Raw genomic sequence first — 14,417 nt, forward strand, 5'->3', positions numbered from 1 at the left:
TGATTGAAATTTTTACTGGCTGGTTCTGATTCTCGTAGTTTGCTTGAAACTTTTATTATGTTGTTAACATGGTATATTACCTACTGAAATGGGCATGATCCTAACTGACCTATAAGATGAAATCTAGTTTATAAAATAGGTGGTACTATGTCTAAGATGTGTATCTTTTAGAATATTAAAGTAAGATGAATTTTTGACTTTATAATTTTGGAACTCCAATTCACTTTTTAAAAAGCTGTATCACTTCTGTTCATGTTAGGGAGTATTCATTATATTTTAAAACTATACTGTTTGCACTGCTATTTTGGAAAACTTGAAAGTGTCTGCAGTTGTAATGCTTAGTATTTGAAGATTATAATTTGGTTATAATCACTATTGGGATTTTCTGAGCAGTTTGGTATTTTAGAGTTTCCCCAGGTCTGGCTGTTGGCTCTCTAGTAGTAGTCATAACTAGGTAGTTTTTAAGCATGTGTTGTGTGCTAGGCACTGTGCTGTCTGCTTTTCATGTCCTAAAAAGTCCTCACAACACTATTAATGAGGAAAGCAGGGTGAGGCCAGTGTGCCTGGTGCCATATGTGGCGAGTGGGGAATCAGCTTCCAAGCCTGTGCTCTTCATGCTGCCTCTGACATTCTGCCTAGCCTGTTGGCAGGAGGAATCTGAAGGAGTCCTTGGACTTCTGCACTTATGCTTAATATTTTAATAGATGTCTTTTCCCAGTGAGAAGATTCATAGCTTTCTGTATATTTTCAGAGGATTTTTTGGCCTGTCCCTCCAATACAATTAATTTAGTTTGATTGCCACTTAGAAGTTTAGTGGGTTGCTATTTTAAAATTAAGTTAAATCTTTAATGTCAATGTCACTTTATATTTAGTTCTTCTGTGTATTTAGATCTCCTGAGCACCCCATATGCACATGAGAACATACACCAAATCTAGACTATATCTAAAAATGAAAATTTGCTCAAAGTAATTATATTCTAACTTATAAATGTTATCTTTTTCTCACATTAACCCATCATCTAGAATGAGGCTTTTACTTGGAATCATCTCATTCTCTGTTTTCTATTTTGATTGATAGGTAGTTCTTTCCACATGTTTATTACCATAAAAGGAATTATTAAAGACGTACTTGATGAGAGTCTACTCTCTTAGGTTCTGTGTTAGGAGTGCAGTGGTGAACAAGGTAAGACACGTTCTTGCCGTCTATTCGTAAGACTTTTTCAGTTGGAGAGCTGATGATATATTTCAGGATATAAAGGGCTTGTAAGAGTACGTAGAACACCTAACCCATATTTTGTGGGGAGGATGAGGAGTGACATTTCAGTAACGATGCGTATTTCTCACTTTATCCTGAGTACAGGCTATCAGAGGGTTTCAGCTGAGATGATGAGCTGAGTCTCATGCTTTTGCTAGGTCAGTCTGTGGAACAATTGTTGGGGTCCTGGGACACAGGCAGAGGGTGGCTGTTTAATTGGTTGGGGTAGTAGTTAGGTTTAGAGATGGTTGTTTTCTGAAGAATTTAGTGACAGTTGGAATGTAAAAATGAAGCTACTTAAGAGCCTAAAAGTGTATTCATAGGTTCCTGGCTTGAGCAGCTGAATAGATGGCTTGTCTTTCCTTGAGATAGGGATTGGCTGTCAGTTTTTATGTGTTTTTAAATGAGAAGTGGGGGGATGAAAATGGCCTTTTTTAAAAAAATGAAACCAATTGCTTTACAGTGTATAGGATCATAAACACTTTGCTGGACATTTACTGACATAGCTGCATTGAAATTGAGCATGTGGTTGTGAACTGAAGCCATGAACTAGCAAGAGGGCAGAAATCCAAGGAGATAAGGTAGAAGCTTCTGCACAACATGGTCCCTAAATCCATATACCAGATTTGACACTTTGTTCCTATGAAACTTTGGATACCTGGGGAACGTTCAGCATCGTGACTGGTAGGCTCCTCTTTAGCAGGTGTCTTCTCTAAGAGTTGAGTTGTTTGCTTACCAAAGCCAGTTTAGTTTGCTCCCAGACTTGTTTGTGTTGGTTGTACTCATTAGTGCAATTAACCTTATTTATTTTGTTTATTGGTGGGACTCTGGTTTGAACTCAGGGCTTTGTGCTTACAAAGCAGGCGCTCTACTGCTTGAGCAACACCTCCATTTTGCTGTGGTTATTTTGGAAATGGGGGTCTCCAGAACTATTTGCCTAGGCTGGCCTCAAACTATGATCCTACCTATTTTAGCCTCCCAGGTAGCTAGGATTACAAGTGTGAGCCATCAGCGCCTGGCTTATGTTACATAGTTTTATTTCTATAAAACAATACTGTGTCCTATGAATTAAAACAGCTAGGAAAGAGAATTTTGAATGTTCTCATCACAAAGAAATGGTAACTGTGGTAATAGATAACCAAAAAAACCCGAAAAGGTGTAAGAACAGTTATTCATTTGGAAACTTTGGACAGTCCCAAAAACAAATCACTTGGGCCGGTGGAATGATTCAAGCGGTAAGAGTGCTGCCTAGCAGTTGCAAGGTCCTGAGTTCAAACCCTAGCACTGCCAAAAAAAAAAAAAGAAAAAGAAACAAATCCATAAGAAAACTGTTGTTAAATTAGGCATGTGGATAAAATGATTGTAAACAAAATTGGTGAATAATCATTCTAGAAGCATCGTGCCATTCAGATTATTTTTCAAGTATCTCAGTTGTAATTGGAAGAAGCAGTGACACTGGGTGCTGGTGGTTCATACTTGTTATCCTAGCTATTCAGGCCAGACTGAGATAGTTCAAGAGATCCTATCTTGAAAACATCCAACCCAAAAAAGCTGGTGTGGTGACTCAAGTGGTAGAATACCTGACTAGTATGCATGGGGCCCTGAGTTCAAACTCCAATACCTCAAAAAAAAAAAAAAAAAACCCACGAAAAATTTAAATGATGAATTACATAGTTTATGTGAGAAAGAAATAAGAACATTGAACAAAGTGAATCTAGGGAGAAAGCCCAAGCAAAGGAACATAATACAAGTTAAATGGTTAAATTTTCATATATTAGTTTTTATGATTGCCTATTTAATTTATGTTTTACAGTTCCTTTCACTTGCAGAGTGTAAGAGAGCTTTTATCTGCTTAGTACACAGGAAGACTATCCCAGGGAGGTTGGGAAGGAGTAGATGCAGACGCTGAAGAGTGGCCTCAGAGGGCTGGTTGTACCCGTGCTGTTCTGTGAGAGGCCCATTCCACTGAGAGCTGGCAGGAGACTGGTGATGGATGGATGGATGGTGATCTTGGAAGGAACATTTTCTCTACAGGTTGAGACAGAACAGTCTGTGGGAGGTGCTTGTTAGAGGGACTGCCTACTGAAAGCTGGGCCAGGAGGGCATTCAGTTGATGACCTGGCCCTTTTTGGTTTTGTCCTCTTTCCCGCTCCTGTCACCTCTCTCTTTCTGTCTTTTGAATCAGACTAGGCACGGGCATTTTTAAATGATGAGGAGGAAAGGTTGAAGATAATCAGGAAAGATAGGAGGAAATGGGGTCTGTATCATAGATGGAGGTTTTAATGTTAGGACTGTTTGTCCTTCGATTAGTAGTTTTGTTTTTCTCCAAACCATCTTTCATGTAGGAATTGCTGAAAAAAAATTCATTTTCATGACTTTTTTTTTTTTAACTGTCATATCCAAGCTATATTTAGGTACCTTGTCTATACTCATGTGGTATAATTTTCAAGATGATGTAGGATTATAATTGTTAAGGAATAATTTCCTGTCTTTCACTATACATGTATCTGTACATTTATATATACATATAAAGAATATTAAATTCAAGAAATAAAGGTTGCATATTCATGTATCTTGAAACAGGACATACTTCATTGCCACTTACAATGTTGCTAAATTACTTTTGGGGGGAAGCAGTACTGGGATTTGAACTCATGGCCTCACTTGTGAGCACTTTACCACTTGAGCCACATCCTCAGTCCTTTTTGCTTTAGTAATTTTTCAGATAGGGACTTGTGCTTTTTCTCCCAGGCTGGCCTTAGACTGAGATCCTCCTACCTACGCCTCCTATGTTGCTGGAATGACAGGCTTCAACCACTGTACCCAGCCTCAACTGGCTTATTTGTAAATTAACTAATTGTGGGGGTCTTCGATTATTGTCTGAAACTCCTCAGGTCAAAGTGTTCCTCTTGCCTCAGCCTCCTACAGGCATGCCACCCTCACTAAATGGCTTTTAATTTTTTGAGTGTTCAGATGACAAGACTAAGGAATTTAGTAAGGGCTCTTGTTAGGGTTATGGTAAAGACTTGAAGAAGATAGATTGCCATTTTTGTGACTACCATCTGTTTTGTCATCAACAAACAGCTCTTTATTACTTTAGAGCTCTGTACACCCTTTGAAATTTCTTCATGGCCCACTGCATTTCATTGCCCCTCGTTACACTTTCAAGATGTTCTTGCTTTGTTTTGATTTATTGGTTGATTAATACAGATCAGAATTATTTTTTTCCCAAAGCAAAGTTTTCTTTTACCTTAACATTCTGGGGAACTCCATGATTATAGTATTTTAAGAAATCATTATAGGTGAAGAAGTGAAACTATATTGTCGGCTTCAGGTGTAAGGTTCTTTTTACCAAATTCATTTATGTTGTTTCAAGAGTATAAACAGCTTATGTTCTAGAGTTTGGAATACATTTTCCCCACATAAGAGTCAAAATTCTTAGCTTTTAGCTCTGCTTCCCCAACTCCATTCTTAGGAATAGGCCTGCCCCACTTTGAGTAATACAGGGTTAAAGCAGCTCTGAGCTGTCCAGCTTTGACATAGTGCCACTTTTTAAAATGTCAAGTTCTGAGTTTGCTCACCACCTCCCACCTTACTCTTTATGTTTTATGCATTTTCATTTGAAAGACTGCAGTTATAAATTGGAAAGCATAATAGAACATACTCTGGAGTCCTTGAAGACATAGGGTAAGGTGAACAGACCTTTTCCATTCAACAGAATGAAAGCAGTGCACTCTCCATGGTGTGTTTCTTCTTTTTCAGCAAAACAGGTTTAATATTTTATGTACACACTGTTCATAGTATCTTATTCTTCTGTTTGGGGTGTATTTCTGAAGAGGGCATTGGTCTCTGGAAGACCTTTCTGAGTTGTACATTAATTTAGACTTCCTTGGAGTGGATGTATACTAATACTTCTAGTTTGCCGATAGACACTTTTTGTTTTCAAATATAAATGAAGGAGTGAATGGAGGGTGTCAATAAGGAGGGTTCAAGAAAATGAACTCACATTCAAAACAGTTAGAAAAGCTGTGCAGTGAAAGAAAAATTACATATATGAAGTTTCCTTGGATAAAACTAAAATAGAAAAGATGAAGAGGCAGGACCAAAAGGGAATGTATATGAAATGTCAGCAGTAAGTTGCTCTTTTCCTTCTCTGAACTCCATATATTTTATTATTAATAATTTTGAGACAAGGTCTTGCTATGTAGCTCAGACTGGCCTAGAACTAGGTAGGTAGCCCAGACTGACCTTGAACTTAGAATATTCCTGTCTGTCTGTGCCACTGAGCACTGGGATTACAGATGTGAGCTACCATACCCAGCTTCTGTATGCATTTTGCTTGCCAGCAAATCTGCAGAGTAGTGTGTGGCTAAGTAAAGAGATGGTATGAATAAGTGCAAGAGTTTAGTTGGAAGAGCATTTGTAGCAAATGAACAGACTGGTCTAAAAAACAAGGACTTGGGAGCAGGACTGGATAGGAGGGGACACTATAAGACAGGCAAAGTCTAATTAGCTCTCAGCATGGCATACTGACTGCTTTGTTAGATATGACAAATTTGACACATCTGGTATTGCACTGTCAACCTGTGAATTGTTCTTAAAAAATTCCAATAAAGACGTAGGTCAGAACACATTCTAAACAAGGTCGGACTCCAGGGACAACTAGATTTTCAATCATGGAGTGTCGAGCATTTCTACTAGAAAGTTTTTCTTAAATGTTACTCCTTCCACTGTAGGTTAAATGAAGTCAATATGCTACACTGTACCTTGTAGAGAGGCTACTGGCTTGGGATATAGCACTTTTTGGTAGTAATGTTCCCAAAGAAGAGATGTGAATTGTCTAAGCCTGTGTTTTAGGATGATCATCTTAATACAGCTGCCTACTTTCCCAGTTGCTTTTCCCTTTTTGTGAAAGTATGTGAAGACCTTATAGACTGACTTCACAAGCTGCTTTTTATTGGAAGAGGCACAGGATAGGAGCAAGAATTTGTGCTCTGAGAGCAGAAGGGCTGCATTTTGCCAGGCTGTGATTCCCTACATACTGCAGCTTTGGACTTGTGCAGTATAACCAAGAGTGGTGGTGGTTTGGAGTTTGTCAGTTTGATGGGTAAAGTACTTCTCTTCTAACAAGAGGGATTATGAGGTGATCTAAACTCTCTTTTTGTTTTGTATTATATATTGATAAGAATCCTAGCTAAAGTGATCTTATCAAAAAATTGTTCTCTCTAGAAGCTAATGTACCATAAACCCAGTCACAGGACTTAAAGCTGGAGGGGGTGTGTGTGGGGGGGGGGCTAGGGTTTGAACTCAGGGCTTTCCACTTGCAAAGCAGGCACTGTACTGCTTGAGCCACATTCCAGTCCATTTTGCTCTGGTTGTTTTGGAAATAGGATCTTACAAACTCTGTCCACGCTGGCCTCAAATCTCGATTCTCCCAATCTCTCTAGCTAGGATTATTGGCATGAGCTACTTTGCCCAGTTTATGTAGGTATTTTCTAATGAGAGTTTGCTAACAAATAATCTTTTGCATCTTGTTTTTGCTTTTGTTCCTTGGGAGCATAACCAATTCAATTTATTAAAGATAAATTACATTTTCCCATTGCTGGCCTTTTCTATAGAAACACAAGTATACACATAAAAAAGGAAGTAAAAATAATCAATCTTGAAGTTTATTGGCAGCATTTGTTTAGGAATACTCCTGTGCTGATGCAAGTTTAAATGTATAATGAAATAGCTACTGAGATTGGATTTTTCTTTCATCTGCAGTATCTTTGAGTGACACATTTACTGTAAGAACATTCATTGAAAAGAATGGAGTATCATAGAGATACCAAATCTTACAAAACAAAGAACTAGAATAACATTTCTCCTAAAAACAGACTTGCTCTGTAAATGTTTCCACTATTCAGGTCTACAGATTTGAGCATATAATTTGAGCAAGGTGTGTGCCTGCCCTAAGTTATCCCCCCACAGATTTTTTTTTTGTGTGAAACAAGAATATGCATTTTAGATAATCAGAAGTGCTAGCTGGCAGCTATGAGATAAAACTCAAAGAAAATTAATGAGGAACTAATTCCTGCTATATTTTCTTACATCTCCTTTTTTTTTTTTTTTTTAAAGAGATGGCCATATTGAGTTCATAAAAGAATGTTTCTGTTATTAAGAAACATCCTTCAGCTAGGTGCAGTGATTGGCACCGATAATCCTAGGTACTCAGGAGGTGAAGATCAGGAAGATGGAGGTTTGAGGACAGCCTGGGTAAAAATTCCATAGACCCTATCTTAAGCAATAGAACGAGCCAGCCTGTCATCCCAGAGATAGAAGAAAGCTTAAGTAGGGGGATCATGGGCCAGGCCAATCTGGGCATAAACACAAGACCCTATCCCCAAAATAAAAGCAGAAAGGGATAGGGGTGTGGCTCAAGTGGTAGAGTGAATGCTTAGGAAGCACAGGCCCTGTAACCCTAAAAAGAAAAGAATTATCCTTTCTTTCAATCCTAAAATGCTGCTTTAAAAATTGTGCTTTAATGACTTGCTTTGACTTCTTGGGGTTTTTAGTGAATTTAGTTTCAAAGAAATCTAAACACATTTGCATGCTGAAAGTAACACATTCTGACTTTTTTAATTGATTCCCAGAGGAACTCATACGGTAGTTCTTAGCAGCCTATTTTACTTAGGTAAAACTGTTTTCTTCTTTAGTCTACTACTCAGTTACTGTTTTGTAAAATGATGCTAATAGTTACATTGGATGTTAGATGAATATTTTTAGATTCAGGGGAGGTTTTATATTTGGCTTTACATATAGTAGAACCTCATTGTCAATTTAACTTCCTAGGTGAACTTATAATGTAGCAATTATCAATACACTTAAGTCCCTTACTAAGTTGCATTATATCAGCTCTCAACACAGCTAATTTTTATTCTGGTATTGCATCAGATCACAGTTTTTGTTGTATAAAAAGGATTATTTAGTATATCTTTATATGCCAATGCCATAATAGGCACATCGGTGCAATAAGTATCACTGTAAAGGGAAGAAGGAATGAAAACTAAGAAAACTCTGAGGTCAAGTATAGTGGAAAATATGCCCATTGATGAGGATTGACAGGGTGAATCACCTACTTTACTTATGATCTCTAAGTACATGTTGAAAGCAAATATGAATATAAAAATTAAAATATGTAGTATAAATATATAATACAAATATATCAATAAAATGTAAATATTAAATATAAATATAAAATAACATAAAATGCATATATAGTTGCAAAGTAAAACTATATTCAGCTTTGAACTTACTAGCTTTGTGACCTTATCTTTGAACCCAGTTTCCTACTCTACAAATGGGCATGAAATCCAACAATGAAGATTAATTTGGTAACATGTAAAGCACTTAGAGTAATCTTTACATAATAGGAATCTGAATATTTCTTTTCCTTTCTGGGTTTTGGTTCTAGGTTTCCACATTACCCCTTCATACTAAGAAAAGAGAGAATTGTATGCTGTTTAGAAAATTGTTATCTTTATTTTGGAAATATCAAATTCCCAAATTATGATTCTTCATTGTTGATATTTGAAAATCAACTAAGTAAGCCAGGCACACTTACAAAGAGGGAGAGATTCTTAATCTCTAATAGTTTACTATTTGAGCTGTTTCCACTTTTTGGCTCTCATGAATAATGTTGCTGTGAATATTTACATGTAAGGTTTTGTGAGAATATGTATTTTCAGTTTTCTTGAACATATACCTAGCAGTGAAATTTTGGGGTCATATGGTAACTTACATTTTGAGAAATTGTAAGCTGTTTCCCAAAGTGGCTGCCCAGTTTTACATTCCCACCAGTAAAATGTATGAAGATTACAATTTCTCCATATCCTCACCAACATATGTTTTAGTTGACTTTTTTTCTTTTGGTGGCACTGGGGTTTGAACTCAGGGCCTCACACTGATTAGGCAGGCACTCAACCACTTGAGCCACCCCACCAGGCCCCCCCCCCAACGTTTGTTTTTACTTGGTTTTTTAAATTACTTTTATTATTATTGTAGTCATCCCAGAGGGTGCAAAGTAGTATCTCACATTCTGATTTGCATTTCCTTAATGACTGATGACGTGGAGCATCATTTCATGTGCTATGGCCATTTGCCATATCTTCTTCAGGAAGATGTCTGCTCTGATCCTTTGCCAGCTTTAAAGTGGTTGTCTCACTGGGTTCTAGTAATTATGTCCCTCTTCAGATACATGGTTTGCAAATGTTTTCTTACATTCTGTGGGTTGTCTTCACTTTCTTGATGGTTTGTGTTATGATTTGAATATGGCTTGTCCTTTCCAAATCTCACATTTGAAATTTGATTTCCACTGTGGCATATTGAGAGACTGGGACTTTTTAAGAGGTGATTAGGTCATTAAGAAGGAATTAGTCATTAATGTCAAATACCACTTTCACTGGACTAGATTAGTTACCAGGACTGGATTAATCACTATGAGGACAGGTTATAAGGTGAGGCTACCCCTCATGTTTTTCTTTTCTGCATGTCTACTTGCCCTTCTCCTCTTTCCACCAGAAGCCAAGCAGGTGTCATCCTCATGCTCTTAGATTTCTAGCCTCCAGAACCATGAGCTAAAATAAACCTTTATTCTTGAGAGCTTATTTGGCGGTTCTAGCAAGGGAGCACAGTTGCACTTATTCCCTTGACCAAAGAACTGGCCTCCTCTAAAGGGGATGGTCGTCCTCTTCGACCTAGCACACAGCTTCAGGAGGGACGCACATAAAGCATTGAGGAAAGGGACACCCGCCTAGCCAACCAGATCAGCCAAATCAACCCTGGCGGTTAATGTCGCTACCAGATTACCCTCTCAATCCAACCTTTATTCTTTAGATCACCCAATCTCAAGTATTCTGTTTTAGTAACAAAATAATGATTAAGACAGTGTACTTTCAAATTCAAAAGTTTTTGGTGTCCTGTCTAACCCAACTTCACAAAGATTTCCTGGTGTGTTTTCTTCCAAATGTTACAGCCTTAGTTCTTAAGTTAAAGTCTTTGATTCATTTTGAGTTAATTTTTGTGTATGTGTGACGTAGGTGTCTATCCTTTAATTGGTTTACATTGTCCCAGCTGTCCCAGCACCATTGGTGAAAAGATGATTTTTCTCCATTGAATGGCCTTGACATCCTTATTAAAAATCAATTGTCCATAAATATAAGGGTTCACATCGTGATTTTTATTTCTGTTTCATTGATCTGTATCTATCCAGTGCCAGTGGCACACTATCTTCGTTACTGAAGCTTTGTATTAAGATTTGAAACCTTCAGGTTTGTTCTTACTCAAGATTGTTTGACCCTTATGTTTTCATAGAAATTAAAGAGTGAGCCCATTAACTTTTTAAAAAATTTTTGTTGTTTTATTATTGATATGTGCATACAATGCTTGGGTCATTTCTCCCCCCTGCCCCCCCCCCCTTACCACCCACTCCTCCACCTCCCTCTCCCCCCCAACCCCTCAATACCCAGCAGAAACTATTTTGCCCTTATCTCTAATTTTGTTGAAGACAGAGTATAAGCAATAATAGGAAGGAGCAAGGGTTTTTGCTAGTTGAGATAAGGATAGCTATACAGGGAGTTTACTCACATTAATTTACTGTGCATGTGTGTTACCTTCTAGGTTAATTCTTTTTGATCTCACCTTTTCTCTAGTTACTGGTCCCCTTCTCCTATTGGCCTCAGTTGCTTTTAAGGTATCTGCTTTAGTTTCTCTGTGTTGAGGGCAGCAAATGCTAGCTAATTTTTTAGGTGTCTTACCTATCCTCATCCCTCCCTTGTGTGCTCTCGCTTTTATCATGTGGTCAAAGTCCAATCCCCTTGCTGTGTTTGCCCTTGATCTAATGTCCACATATGAGGGAGAACATACGATTTTGGGTCTTTTGGGCCAGGCTAACCTCACTCAGAATGATGTTCTCCAATTCCATCTATTTACCAGCGAATGATAACATTTCGTTCTTCTTCATGGCTGCATAAAATTCCATTGTGTATAGATACCACATTTTCTTGATCCATTCGTCAGTGGTGGGGCATCTTGGCTGTTTCCATAACTTGGCTATTGTGAATAGTGCTGAAATAAACATGGGCGTGCAGGTCCCTCTGGAGTAACCTGTATTGCATTCCTTTGGGTATATCCCCAGGAGTAGGATTGCTGGATCATATGGCAGGTCTATGTTTAGCTTTTTAAGTAGCCTCCAAATTTTTTTTCTGAGTGGTTGTACTATTTTACATTCCCACCAACAGTGTAAGAGGGTTCCTTTTTCCCCTGCATCCTCGCCAACACCTGTTGGTGGTGGTGTTGCTAATGATGGCTATTCTAACAGGGGTGAGGTGGAATCTTAGTGTGGTTTTAATTTGCATTTCCTTGAGCCCATTAACTTTTACAGAAAGTTTGTGTAAAAAGAAAAATACAGGATGAGTTTAATACGGGTTACATTGAATCTGTAGGTAAGTCTACAGACTGTTGGTATCATGAAAACATCATGCCTTATTATCCACGAACCTGTTAAGTCTTCTCATCTACACACATGGGCATCTATCCGTAGAACTAGGTTTTTAGGTGTTACTTAGAGCACAGGTTCTCAGTCTTTTGGTCAGAGACATTCCATAGACTTTTAAATACAACTGGAGATTTCCAAAGGTTTTAGATAATGTGGTTTATCTTTGTCATATATATTTTTATATTTAAAAATATTTTCCTGTAGTAATTTCAAACTCATACGTAACTTTATGAAAAATGGGCAACTTTTTAAAAATTTAGTGGAATAAATGTTTTTCTGTTTTTATAAATAATGTCTGACTTAATAGAATTTTTGCTAGATTTTGGTGTGCTACTGCATTTCATCTGTTAGCGAGGTGTTACTTTGATATATGAAGAAAACCTTGCTTCACAGAGAGAGTATTGGAAAAGTGAGGACTATTATGGTAGTCTTTTCATATGACTTTGGAATATTATTCTTTGATACTATATTAAAACTATTGTACTATTTTTTGGACTGAAGCAATTTATTAAAACTCAATTTAAATACAGGGATGATGCAACTGAAAATATCCAGGTGATCTTTCAAAAACCTAAGCAGCTCAGCTAGATCAATATTTCTTTCATACTTGTTGGGAAATAAACCTTTAAACACTTGGCACACAGTATAAGTTAATCTATAAAACAGAATTTTAAAGGCATTAAAAAATCTGTACATAAAACCCATGACCTTAACACATGATAAATACTATTGATGTGGAAGGATCATAGAAGAATAAATAAATACTATGAATTGTTAATACACCATTGCAGGGTAAAAAGTAGCAAGGTGCACATAAATATTTTTAAGTGCAATTCTTTGAGCCACAGTTAGTTTTTTAAGTATTATTCTCATCGAAATAAAAAAAAAAAAAACAAGTCTTTCATAGAACATGTCTCACTCTGCTTTTCCCCCAACTTAAATAAGTCTACATTTCAAGTTTTTCTCCTGGCTCAAAATCAAAATTTATTTTCAAGTGCCCTTTCTCATTTATCTGAATGAATATTTCATCCCACATGCCTCCCAACCCAGGACTCCTCCTCTTTCCTCAACACTAGCCAAATTCACAATTAGTAGGAATAGTATTTTACCATTCAATACTCTCCATGCATAACAACCAAGAAATTTGGTATTTCTCAACTTATTTTTCTTCTTTAAGGAAAATGCAACTCCCTTATGGTCTATGCTGCCATCAAAATTGCCACTTTTTTGAGGAAAAAAAAAAAAAAGAGACATCCATACTCCATCTCCTCTCCCCACCCCAAAGACCAGATGTCAAGGGTAAGAATGCCATTTGTCTCTGATACTTGTCGGTTCTCAGTTGAGACATGATCTTAGTATGTAGTACAGGCTACCTTTAGTCTCATGGTCCTCCAGACTCACTGTGCCTAGCTCATAAGTAATTTTGGTTTATGTGTTTTATAGAGAGGGCCATTTAAAATAACCTAACTGCAACACCCTGATTGAACTCAAGAAAATTTAACAATCATTCTGTAATGTACTTTATTACCCATGTAATGTTTAGTTTTTCCTGTGTCCAAAATGTCATTTTAAACATAATTTACTTGACTCAGCATCCAAATACAATTCTCACATTACATTAAGATATTTTGGTTAAAGCTTTTGTGTTTTATAGCAATAAAAATCTCTCCCTCTTAAAAATGTTTTATTTGCTCTAAAAGTGAGGTCATCTGTCTTGCCCCACATTTTTGGGTACTTGTTTATCCAAATAGCTTGTTATTTAACAAGTATTTCCTCAGAATTCTTTTTAAATTGGGAGTCAGACCTAGAGGTGTGATTAAATGCAGTTCTTTTTTGGCTAGAATGTGTCAGGGATATTACTGTTTTATCACATCAAGAATATAATGCCTAGAGTTCAAATTTTAGCTATAATACTGAAGAAGTAGCTCCAGTCAATGCCAGATTTACCATTTGTAAATATCCTGTCACTTCTTCACTTAATAATTTTAGGAGCCATTAATCATCAGTGCCTTCATATTTCATAAGATATTTAGATTTTGTTGTTTTGTATGAGAGGACTTGTTTATGTAGCCAGGCTGGCCTGGAACTCGAATCCTCTGACCCCAGTCTCCTTAGTATAAGGTGCTTGAATTACAGGCATGTGTCACCATGCTTGGTATTAAATATTGGAATATTTCGATTTTTGTATTCTTTCACCCTCTGTTTACTGTGGTTCTTCTTGTCTTGATTAGTTGATTATTATAAAATGTAGCTCATTTTAAAAAGACAGACTGCATGAATGTTTTCCCTTAAGAATCATTAGAATAACAAGTTGGTGTCATAACAACCTCCAAAGGCAAGAACAGGGTGGTAGTGGTGATTTTTATAGCCATTATGGATTTTCATATACCTTACTTGTATTACGTTAATTCTTTTTGATCTTCACATTATCCTGTCTTTGGTCATCAAGAGCCCTCACTTCCTCTTCCAGGGCTCCAGTGCTCTCATAACAAGACCAGACAGCTTCTGTATTTTCCTTGCTTTCACTGTATGAGGACCTGTAAGAAGATGTCTATTCTTAAATAGAAAATGTTGTAGAGAATAATCAACCAGTACTCCTAAAAAGTATAGATGAAAGATAAGCAA

At 37.1% G+C, this 14,417-nt stretch overlaps 1 protein-coding gene across 7 annotated transcripts in view; it reads left to right on the forward strand.

Annotated features, from left to right (window-relative positions):
- Larp4b (La ribonucleoprotein 4B) overlaps nucleotides 1-14,417 on the forward strand; it is a 91,939-nt gene that overhangs the window by 10,925 nt on the left and 66,597 nt on the right. The window contains exon 1 of one of the 7 annotated variants that reach the window (XM_074056763.1): nucleotides 12,652-13,091. The exons of 3 other annotated variants lie outside the window; for them this stretch is intronic. In XM_074056763.1, coding sequence (XP_073912864.1) covers nucleotides 12,987-13,091 — 105 coding nt within the window. In that variant the 5' untranslated portion in view covers nucleotides 12,652-12,986. Of the gene's footprint in view, nucleotides 1-12,651; nucleotides 13,092-14,417 lie in introns of those variants that run through there. 3 more of the 7 variants (XM_074056759.1, XM_020160914.2, XM_020160911.2) reach the window with 3 other exon arrangements.

The sequence above is a fragment of the Castor canadensis genome, chromosome 15 (assembly GCF_047511655.1).
Source record: "Castor canadensis chromosome 15, mCasCan1.hap1v2, whole genome shotgun sequence".
NCBI lineage: Eukaryota > Metazoa > Chordata > Mammalia > Rodentia > Castoridae > Castor > Castor canadensis.